Source organism: Aethalodelphis obliquidens, unplaced genomic scaffold (genome assembly GCF_003676395.1).
Source record: "Aethalodelphis obliquidens isolate GAN/ISIS:26980383/991018 unplaced genomic scaffold, ASM367639v1 scaffold1, whole genome shotgun sequence".
NCBI lineage: Eukaryota > Metazoa > Chordata > Mammalia > Artiodactyla > Delphinidae > Aethalodelphis > Aethalodelphis obliquidens.
In genome coordinates this window covers 90462008-90474383 of record NW_020837945.1, presented here as the reverse complement: position 1 = coordinate 90474383, position 12376 = coordinate 90462008, and the positions used below count along the sequence as shown (strand labels likewise).

Sequence of the window (12376 nt, the reverse complement as noted above, 5' to 3'; positions counted from 1 at the left end):
TACTCCTATAAGGTATCCCAGACCTGTTGCATCTGAATCCCTTGAGAATTTTTTTAAATGTCTCAGCTTATTCTTATACACATTCAATTTGATAAACACTGCTGCCATATTATAGAGTAGTTGCTAACATTTAACATAAGGGGAAAAACTGCCATACAGTAGAACAGCAATTTCCAGGGTAATTCCAAGAGAACCCTGTTGAAATACACTCTTCCTTCCTGTCACTAGTGTACTAGATATTTATTGAGTTGCAGTTTTAATTTTTTTTAATTAAAAAACAAATCTTCCTGGTATCAAAATTTCTTTCCTATGTGAGGGTAATTCCCTGTGAGCTTGGTGGAAAGCAGGGCTTATCTCCCCCACAGAAGGTGAATGGATCTAGGTATTTTGTTCCTGGGGTATAGGCACATGACCTAAGTTCAGTCAATTGGATGAGCTCTCCTAGGACTTTATATCTAAGAGAAGTGAGGCAAAGATGTAGGGGCAGTTCACGATTATTCATGCTAGTTGTGGATTAACATTCTGGCAATGACAGAGCAAGTGTTAAGAGACAGCAATGCTGCCGTGGTGGAGAAGTATTCTCAATGAAGTGGTGGCAGTGGGAGTGTCTGAAACATCAATGTCCTAAACATGTTGCTAAGCAGAATCTTGGCAGTACTCTATGATACTCAGCTTCCCTTGGTTACTGCCTTGTTCTCAATGTTTTTCATCACTTCTGTAAACTATTACATGTACACGTAGTCATATATTTACATATATACACACTTTCAATAAATGAATGTTTTTTCTTAAATTAGATAAAATTAGTGTTTGACTGGTACAACCAAATGTACACCTTCTTTGAGTCAGGTACCTGGGGAACCCTTTTGACCCTCTGATACCCATGGCTAAGAGCCATGGGCGAATGCATCTTCTTTTAGAGTTCCCAAAGCAAAGAGCTGATGTTTCTACTATTTACAGTAGTTTTGCTCCCCAGGGATGATCCTGGGGTACTTTAGGGTTAATGACTGAATGCATAAGAAAGTTTTCAGAACTAAGAAGTATATGGAAACATATGTGACAAAATGTAACAACATGGCTGAGTTTTATGGGTTTTGTCTTCCATTCAAATAGCAAATATAAAATAATATGATGATACTCTTTTGGGAAAGGTCTCCAAATACAGCAATTTATTTTTTGTATGCAGCAAGCTAAATGGTTTTTAGTACACAAAGGAGAAATAGTAAAAGATGAGCTACTTCTGAAAATGGGCAGGAGAAATTATCCTTCTCATGAAAATTTAAAGAAGGTATTTTTGTTATCTTCAATTTGTTTTTAAGGTAAAGCAATTTATCAAGGTGAAAAAATTCTACCATAATAAAGATCAACTGACTTAAGTTGTATCAGCAACTACCCCAAATTAAGGTTCTCTCTTAAACTGTGATGAAAGAATCCTAGTCACTGATCTTCAGCCAGAATCTAAGTATCTGTAATTTTAAGCTGATTTGTATCCAATTTGGGTAGAAATGGATATGAGTGTTTGTCTTACATAATAGCTTGCCACAGCCTACTCCTTGAATCATGTAGCATATGGAAAATGTGTTTAGCTTCTTGTAGAATTTCACAAACCAAAACAGAATCTATTTCTATGCACATGGCTTGTTTACAGTCATTATAAAAGTATTACTGTGTTGCTTACTAGTTAGAAAAAGCAAATGTTGGCACATTGCAGACTCCACTGCACTGGTCTTTAAGAAATATATGTATTGCTTTCGAGTTAAAAAAAAAAAAAAAAAAACAGTAATTGCATGTCTTGTGCTTTAGACCCAAACATTATTTTTAGGATGTATTTTTATGCTTCCACATGATCTCTCTTCTAGATATTTTATACTAGTTATGGCTGAAGTTTTATGTAAATATATTAGAGATTGTGCTCATGCTTAAATGAACTGTCATTGAGGGATTAATACTGTAACCTTTATGAGCATGTTTTATTAATATCTTATCATTAAATTGAATATTAATAACATTTAACATTTGATAAACATAGAATGTGTATATAGGAATGTATTTCATGCCAGTGGGTTTTGAATATGTCAAAAGGTCACTATGCCAGCCCCCCACATCATTAAACTTACTTCTCATAATGTATTAATTGCACTGGTACAACACATTGAAGGGGCAGTTCTGGATAAAAATGATTGTAATATCTTTGTTTGCCAGCATGCTGAGCAGTATGCCCTCAAGAAACAGAAGTGTTTCATACAGCTTCTGAAAATATTTTTGCACTCTTAAATTCTGGAAATATATTTGCCATTAAATGATTTATAATGAAACTGAGAATTAGAGGAAGAGAATTCAAAACTATGAATATTATGAGAGATGATTAAATATTTTTATTATACTAATTTGGTTATTCTTAATGGTAAAGCAGTATAACTTGCCTACAAAGGAATACTATTTTAAATGATTAAGTAATTAAAATATACTTTAAACTACTTTTATCCTCAAAATACTAAACCAGTTTTTATCTATCTGCCTACCTACCTATCTATTTAAATCATTTACCAGGAATTTAAATATGTTTGATAGGTATCCTGACAGTAAAAACCCACTCCTTTTTTTATGGCGATTAAGGATTATGTTAACAGGAAAAAGTAACTTTTGTACAGCTCTGTCATGTAGGAGAATACATGTGACCATCTGAGGCAGTTTCATCTTCATCTGGGAAAATTCCATGGCTATGTCAAGCTTCCTCTCTATTGGTTGGTTCCTTTTACCACCCCCTCCCCAATTTAATAATAAATATAAAACTAATAAAACTTATATTTAGGGAAACTTTCATTAGGTGTTTTGCTAATTCTATTTTGTTTGTCATTTTGATATAATAAAAATTTTTACACATAAAACACATGTACATATGTCTATGTAGATACATATATAATTGCTTATTTTAACATGGCACAGTGGCTACTTCTGAAAAGTTCTTTAATTTTATGAAGGCTGTGGAAATATCAAAAGGGAAATCTCTATTTCAAGGAGTATTCTCCTTGTAAAAGTAGAGCCACATTTTTCTCAGAGTACAGCTCATAGCCAGATCATTCTCATGACCCACTTGCCTCTTCATCTGGAAGATGTTTTTCTCCCTCCTATATCCAGGGGATATGTGTTTCTTAATACAAAGTTTATACCTGAATTCAAGGATATTTGGAATATAAAGAATATCCTTCTTGCACTGCTCTAATTCATAAAATGCCAAGTATATTCATAAGTACAAAGATTAAGGATATTGGATTATTAGGGATAGTTCCCATTTCAAATAATAGGTTTTGAAAAAAAAATTACTGAAATAACCTCTGAGTTCAAGCATCTTCTGCTCCACTGCCACCCACCATGTACTATTATTAACTGAAATTTTTCTCCAAAGACACAAAATCTATTGTTTTGAAGTGAGTTAATGCTTAAAAGGCAAAATAACCTGAATTGATGTAGTTTACACGGACATTAGAGGGTCTACGAAATTTCCATCACTGAACAAAGCCTGATAAAAATGTAAGTCAGTCAAATCACCATGATTGAAGACCTCCTATATTCACAACACTGAATTAGACCTGATAAAGAAGGAACATATTTCTCAACGCTGATATGTAAAGCAATGATATTATAATATATCCTTGAAAATACAGGGATCAGGGTCCCACAACAGAGGAGAAAAGATGCTGAAAAGATGGACAGTGAGTATCTTCAGAAACCAGTTGGATATTTAAGGGAAAGAAATGACTTGCAGAGTTCTGTCATGGGTGATTAGGTAGATTTCAGTGTCCATTCACCACCATCAGAGTACAGAGTGGGAAGTTTAGGAGAGGCTGAAGTAGTGAAGCCTGGATGAGCTAGGAAACAATGATCCAGAACTCTATATAAAACTGAGGTCAGTGCTAGGGTAAGTGAAAATTAACTAAACCTTGCACTGTGGCCCTTTCAAACAACTATCATTGTGTAACTGACATCTTTGTCAATTTTCATCTGGACTAAGTCGTTCTCTAGGCTTTATATTACAACCAAAGTAACTATTCCAAAATAAAATCTAATAATCTTTCTTTCTTGCTTAAAAACTTTCATTGGTTTCCTACCGCCCATAAGAAAAAGTGTAACCTCCTTAGCTTGGTACAGAAGGCCCGGTAGGACGTGGCCATGGCTTGCTCTGCCAGCTCTTCTCCTACAGCTGCCCACTGTGGCCTTGCACTCTGGCCATACAGAAACACTGGCATTGATCCACTAAGAAGAGCAAGCTGTTTTATAAATCCATACCTTTGCATATGCTATTCCTCCTACATAGGGTGCTGTCTCCACTTTCTAGCTTGTTTCCTTTCTTATACCCTTGTAACTGGTAATTCCCATCATCCTTCAAGATGAAATTGTAATATTCTCCATGATAAATTTTTCCAGCAGCAATCCTTCTTCCGTTATCACTGGACCTTACATTTCTAATATGACAATTAGACAATTATTTTAATCATTTATATATCTGCCTCTCTTATTAGACCATGAAATTTCAGCTATTTCAGGTGGTTTGGGTTGGAAATAAGTCAAATGATGCAATAATCCATAGCTTTCTACCAAAATGTATTCTTTCTATCTATCAGTGAATAAAAGGAAGCTCTTTAGACTTGCCCACGGCCAAATTCCTCTTTCTCAGATATTTGGATAAATTTCAAGTCACCGTCTTATTACACACACTCTACTTGAGAAGAATTCTAAATGTCAAACATATACAAAGGGAGAGAGAATAGTATAATGAATCCATTACCCCATTTCAACAATTATTAACTAATGGTCAGTCTTGTTCTACCTGTGATGTCCATAGCTCCACTCTCCTTTTTCCTTCCAAATATTTTGAAGCAAATCCCAGATGTAATAACTTTTCATTTGTAAATATTACTGTATATTTCTAGAAGATAAGGACACTTTGAAAACATACTGATGATACCATTATCACACCTAAAATATTAACAATTTCTTAATATTAACAAATCCTTAATTAGTATTCAATTTTGTACTACTCATTTTTAAAAATTGTTTGTTTGAATAAAGACCTAGTAAAGTCTATACTGGATGGGTTGACATTTCTTTTAGTCTAAAGCAGCAGTTCTTAACTGGGGGCAATTTTGCCCTATAAGAGACAGTTTTGGCAGTCTGGAGACAGTTTTAGTTTTTACAACAGCTGTGGACTGATTCTCCCAAAATATGTGTGTTAAAATCCTAACCTCAATGTGATGGTATTCGAAGATGGGCCTTTGGGAAGTAATCCAGGTTAGATTAGGTCATATACAGGTGGGGCCCTCATGATGGGACTAATGTCCTTATTAAAAGAAGACACGGGATCTCTCTGTGCTCATGCACAAGGCCATGTGAGGATATAGCTAGGAAAAGGCCTCTCATCAACAATCCAACCATTGGATTACTGTTTAAGCTGCCCAGTCTCCAGGATTCTGTTATAGCAGCCCAAACTAACTGAGACAACTAAAGGAGGGGTGCTGCTAGTACCTAGTGGGTGGAGGTCAGGGATACTGCTAAACATCCCACAATGCACAGGAAAGCTGCCACAATAAAGAATCACCCACCCCACCACTCCACAAATGTCAACAACACAAGGTTGAAAAGCCCTGGTCGAGTGGTTCCTCCTTCACCTATTTATTACAATTTATTCATTGAATAAACTGTGTCATTTGTCCTACAGGATTTTCACAGTATTTTGCTGATGACAGACTGTGGTATCATTTTTATATTTTTCTGTCCCTTGTATTATTAGCAATTAGATTTAGAAGCTTCATCAGATTTAGATCAATTTTTTAGCAAAAATAATTGATTTCATAGGTAGTACTGTGTACTTCCATCAGGAGGTACATACTGTCTGATCCTCTCTCATCACTAGAGGGAACTTTTGATGATCAATGTCTAGATCCATTAATTCAATAGAGGTCCCAAAATGATAATATTGTATTCTTATAATTTCTTAATTTCTTAAAAACATAAGTTTCTTGGAAATATTTTTTACAATGTTTGATATGAAAATAGCATGGTGCATAAAACATTTACTCATTCTGTATTTCTTTTCAGAAATATCCTGTACCACCTTGATGGGAAGACAAGCCAGTTTTCAATACTCCTGGAGGCTTGGGAACACTGCAAGTCACTTGCATCAAATGAGACCCTTCAAGAAGCCCTGTCAGAAGTATTGAACAGCATTAATGCAGCTCAGGTTTACTTCAAAGCAGGACTTGATGTGTTTGAGAGTGTCTTAGCTGGAAAGAACTGAGAAAACTCTCAGCATTTGAAAACGTTTGTTTACAATTCCTCAAGTGAAAGCTCTAATCTGACTAGATTTTCTGACATTGAAGACTTTTTCCCTCCAATGGCTTTTGATATAAGTATAAAGCTATCCTTCCTTTGTATTTTTTAATGTATGTGTAAAAAGAGCATTTTGCACATTTAATATTTTTTCTTATATCTAGATTTCTGATTATGTAAAAGCAAGTTATTGAAATCATACTTAAGATTTATCTATTAAAAAGAAATCTGCTGTATCTATATCTATATATATCTATATATCTATAGATATAGATATATCTATAGATATATAGATATATATAAAATATTTGGGGGGGAATTTTCCAAGAAGTTCTGGACAATCTTCGCTCCTATGGATAAAACACGTAGAAACAGAAATGATTCCCTATGTTAGAGCTTTAGTGACCTAGTTTCTGTAATAGAAATGAAGAGTTGATATGGTTTCAGATTAACTTTCACTATCAAGTATTCAATATGAAGAACGAGTATTCTGACTGAGTGATTGGTTGACCAAAACCACTTTGAATGTGACTATTTTATGAAGTGAAGTGCCTGTTAGTAACACAACTAGATGTAGTAATACACTGGTTATGAAATTGTATTTTTTTAAGTATTAATGAAAAAAAAAAGAGCCATAAACATTCCAGGGGAAAATCTCAAGGTAGCTGCACAGAGCAATATAAATGTAAATTTTTTTTTCCTAACAACTTATAAGGTGACTAGCTTTGAAATCCCTAATATGTCTCAGTTGATTTCGGGAGTGATGTATGTCTTGTGAGGGAGAAAATATTTATTTCTTCCTGTGCTGTTTCTGTTGGAAGCACTGAAATAGAGCTACTCTAAAATGAAAGCATCTCACATTGCTCTTCCTTCATGTACTTTTCTGAAACTCCTTGCTGTAAGGCAGTTTTCACAGAATACCATATAATTTCCACAGGAAAGTAGCAAAGTTTCTCTTTGAAAACCCAAAATATCTTAAAAAGCATCAAATTGCTTTTTAAAGCATCAATTGCTAACAAAAAGGACTCCTTATGAAAGAAATAGTTATTTTGATCAACGAAAAGCTCCTTAATTCTACAAAAAATCTTTTGATGTTTTTTCCCTTCTTTATCCACATGTGACTAAGATGACAACGTAGAAAATATTCATGCTTCTACTTTTAGGCAGAAAATACAGTGTTACTATACTTCAGTTCTTTTCTCATGTTGAAAATGAAGCTTTTCATACTGACATTGTCATTGAATGGCCTTAGTACCCACTATTCCCCGAAACCACAGAATTCCATTAGGTGTTTAAACTTTGAGCTTACCTTTAGAAATTGATTTGGTATTTGACAAAGCAATTCCCCTTAGGAAACATATCCTCAGAATATTTCATGTGGATTATTTTTCTCTAACACAACATTGGAACACACGTCCCCATCATACGCCTCCAGAGCAACTTCATAGACAGTGTCTATAGGTCTAAGTCTTCACTCTTTAATGGATGAACATAAACCTAATCTTAGTTTAAAGGGAAACTGAAGTTGAAAGGAGAGAATTAATCAGCATTGATTGATTTATAAAGGGCAGCTGTTCCTACCATAAGTAATGCTTATACGCTCAAGGCAAAGAAGAGAATTGAGGCAATTAGCTAGATAATTCAAGCAGAAATCCATTTTCATCTGAATTGCCTGTGTGCACATGTTTTACGTAAGAAATGAAACTACCTTATAATATATATTTCGTAAACAATGCACTTGTGTGTCTGAAAGCATCTGCCATGTTGAGGAGTGTGTATAGGAAAGGGCTAAAGAACCAAGATCCCACAAGCCTCAATGTCAGTGCCCTCTCTTGCTACACAGAAAACAGCAGAAAAGAGGTGGGAGAAATACACATATAGTTGCATGTCAGGTCAAATAATAGAATCCCTTATACCAAAGGATCAGAAATAGTGAATCAAGGTTCAATGTATTCATTCTAGTTCTTCCTTTGGAGCTGAATTTGAAACAAAGAAAGACAAATAATTATCAGTTAGGTAGTTTATCATTTTACAACAAAATCCTAAGTAAATTCACTCCCTTAGTTTCTAATAGCATTGAGAGCACAAAACACTTGTGTTTGTATATTTTTGTTTAAAGACTGTGTACTTAGCTAAACCCCACTGCACAGATCAAAATCTCAATATCCTGTATTTTTTACTTCTACATTATATGGTATTCGCTACTTGAAGACTGAAGTTAACTCTGGACTAACATTTTTATTAGTCTATTTAAGAGATGATGTGAAGAAACTAAATTATAATTAAAACAGATGTCCATCAATTATATAAATGCTGCTCTACATCTTTGACTGCAACAAACCTCTTAACTAAGAACATTACTGCTATAGTCTGATTACCTCAGGGTTCCTTTAAATTTATATCATTTAAATTTTTCCCTAATAGATCCAAGTAAATAAAATCCTTTGCGCATTAAAATAACAAGTGTTTGCAGTGAATTGGTAGTAGGTTTAAATTGTTGTTGAGATATCTGGGTGCCTGGTACTTCCCACAATCCTTCATACGTAGTATTGTACCAGGACATAATGAATCATAAATGATTATTCTCCCAAGAAAATGTGGCAGATGTGCACCACTGCAATTTGGGTTCAGGCAGGGCACACGTGGGATACAACCCTTTGTGAAAAAGTATAGATTCCAGAGTAAAAGGAAGCCTGAGACATTCTGATCTAAGCCCTAGAATGTTACCTTCAGTCGGGAAAGCATCAGCGTTCCCATCAGATACACTAACTGCATACAAAGTGATTAAGGAACTGGGGTAGAGTCACATATTCAGTTACTAGCAGAAGTGCTGCTAGAATTTAAGCTTTTCTGCTTTCTCATGCAGTATATAACGGGGTTATAAATGTTCTTTTCCAGTACACTCTATATAACCAGCCATTCTATCAGATGATGTATGGGCTGGAATCACTGCTTTTTAAATGAAGAACTAGTTCATTCTCTGACTATACCTAACAAACGAAACTGTCCCAGGGAATCCACGCAAAAGGCACAAAGCCTGGGTACTTGTGGGGAGGTGGAGAGTCTCTGCATGACACCAGCAGTCAGGAAGGAGGGTATTAAGTAAAATGCTCTTATGAGAGGACATTTTAGCCCTATATTAAATCAGCAGTTTAAATCAGTATTTCTGATTTGGGGGAAGAAAGCCTAGGAATCTTTGTCTTCAAGCAAAATTTCCCAAACGATCCTTATGCATACTGAAGTTTAAGGATTTCTCATCTACATTAATCCTGGGTCCTGAGAAAACATCACTTGTTGATGTACTAAAGAAACTGAAAAGTCACAATAATAAGAGACGCCTACGGCTTTGCTGTGAATGGCACCATTTTAAAAAGAGGGAGAGAGAGTAACCATTGTATCTCTCAAAAAAGACACAGGCACAGCTAAAGTCTGTGCCTACTACAGGTCAGGAACTGTTCGAGATTTAACCTATTTGTTTTTTCTAATGAATCCTCACGACAACTCATTTAAAAAAATGAGGAAACTTGGTGGAGTGGCTTGCCCAAAGTTCCACAGCTATAAAGACTGGGTCCAGACCTGTGTTCTTCACGCTGTGTGCTGCAGAAAGTTAAGAAACTTTTGATTATAGAAAGTGATATGATTGAAATTTTTAATGTATTTCTGCACCACTGATCAGACTATGTCATCTGCCATTTCACTGGTTTAATGGAGGAGTTTGAAGAAACCTATGCTATCATTCCTCATTATGGTAGCCCACCCCAACAATGGTGGACATATGTAGGTAACTTAGATCTATAAGAGCATTAAATATAAGTGCACCATTGTAGAATACCATGACAACTAGATGAAAAATTATAACAGACCACAAGCTACATCTCATAATTTCCTCCGCAAAATGTCCATATAATTTCACTGGGGGAAAAAAAAAAAGACCAGGTTCTGGGATTTACAACCACAGTTTTATATCCTCCTTAAAACACAGAATAACTAATTGACTTCTTAAATTACATAAATATTTCATATATAGTAGCTTTCCCCCTTGCAAAGATAGGTGTTACAAAAATAAAATGATGATCCGTTACCATCTGTCCAATGATGAATCGGCATCTTTGCCTCAAATGAAAAACTATTTTTGTAATTAGTAGACCTAGCCAAAAATGTTCTCATGAGATATTCTGTGTTATATGTAATTACTCCAAAAATTAAGCTTTCTCTGTGGGTAGCACATTGTCATCTCATTGGTTTAAAGGGCTATTTAAATGTGCCTTAATTACACGTTCCTTCAATAGAAAGGAATTACATTTTAAACTGCTAATCCATGTGTTGAGTGGAAGGGAAATGGGTCTATATATTCCAAAAGATAGATCCGCAACCTAATGGTTCAATCACAGGAGCATGGATGCAACCCAGGAGAAAAAAATAGTGTGACATTTGAGCAAAGAAATATTCTACCTAGGTGCACTAGTGAATCTGTATTTCTTGCATGAGTTTAAATTGGTAGTTTAAAAAAGCCTCATTAGAATTGCTATTCAGAAAGTTCTCAGTTTTAAGCACCCCATTAAGTATAAATATTTTTAAGTTAAGTGTGTTATTATATGCAATTTAGAATTTCAAGTGATGTAAATTTAAAGTGGAGTTGCAAAAGAAAGTTTTTAAATGTCACCAATTTTGATTACCACAATGTCCACTGAATTTTCTGTCTTCCCTTTCTAAATATACTCTAGCAATGGGATTAGGATTTTTTTTTCTTTTTAATCCCGAGAAAGTAATTTTAAGATCTAGTCTTCTCAATATACATTTATCTGTTAATCAGCCAGAGTTTTATTTCCATAATAACATTCCATTACCCTTCAAAGATGTACACTGAAGTGCCTTTAGCATTCCTGGGACCACCAAGAATCTTGAGAGCTTGCTGACTGTGAGATGACATATTTCTTAAAGACATTTATAGTTTCATACTCAGATTGTATCTGAATTTACAAAGCAAAGGATTAAATTGAGGCACTTTCAGGTAGCATTCAAGAGAAAGCTGCTTTCAAATTTTAATATGTTCTGGTTAGCTTGTGTTTGAATTATATAGTTATATAGTTTTCTATAACCAAAATGGTAATTTTGATGTTTTTAGCCAAAATACAATCATCGAGGCCAAAGAAAAGTATGTCTACTCTAACTCCTTAAGCAGGATCTGTCAAGAATTAACTCAGTTAATTGCAGTTAATCCAGGGCCTACATCTAGACAAAGATTTAAGGAGTGTAGACAGAGTCTAACAGTATTCCTTCTAATTCCTTAAACCAATACGCACTGAGGTAGCTTTTCTCAGAAGGAAGCAGATTTTATTTTCCAGTTGCTAATTAATATGTACCACCTCAGTCCCAAAAGGACCACACAGGTGCCTGTACCATGCCATATGTCATGTGCTTTATTCCAGCAAGCTCAAGAGATTAATATACAATCATTATTATGAATTATTATGTTGTATTGAAGTTAACGTAAGTCTTTTTTGTTCTAATTAAAGTACAAACTTGGCATCTGAACAGAAGCTTAGCTACAGAAGTAGAGTTAGTCTCTATTTTAATGAACTACGTCTATTTTTCAATCCAAATGTGTAATTATTTAATTATCTGGCCTGCTCAGTAAGTTTAACTCTCCAATTTCTTCAAACAATATTTATTCAATATAGTAATGACACAGACGGACATTCCTTGGAGTGTGCTTTATCTTTTGAAATTCTTAGCCATTGTTGAATCATGCTTTTAGTGTATGTGATAGTGTTTTATTAATATTAATAATGATTTGTCTACCTTTATATCAAGCTGCTGCAAATGGACTGCCTTATTCTGAAAGTCAGAAAAAATGCTATTGCTCTATAAAGACAAGTTTATCATATCTGTTTAACAAGAAATAAAATATTTTATTACACCATTGCAACTAGTCTGCAGGAAACAAAATGGCCAGATGGTTAATTGTAGCTCACATAATTCTATTCCAAAGATGTTATAAATAATTTCATTTATTAAGCTGAGATAGGTCTCTATTAGGTGATTTAGT

General features: G+C 34.6%; 1 protein-coding gene across 1 annotated transcript in view; it reads left to right on the top strand.

The window, feature by feature from the left end:
- The window catches only part of NAALADL2 (N-acetylated alpha-linked acidic dipeptidase like 2), a 1049119-nt gene extending 1042559 nt beyond the window's left edge, over positions 1-6560 (top strand). Inside the window, exon 14 of the mRNA XM_027111590.1 lies at positions 6097-6560. Within this exon, the coding sequence (XP_026967391.1) occupies positions 6097-6295 (199 nt within the window). The 3' untranslated portion in view covers positions 6296-6560. The remainder of the gene's footprint in view (positions 1-6096) is intronic.
- Positions 6561-12376: the final 5816 nt, after the last annotated feature.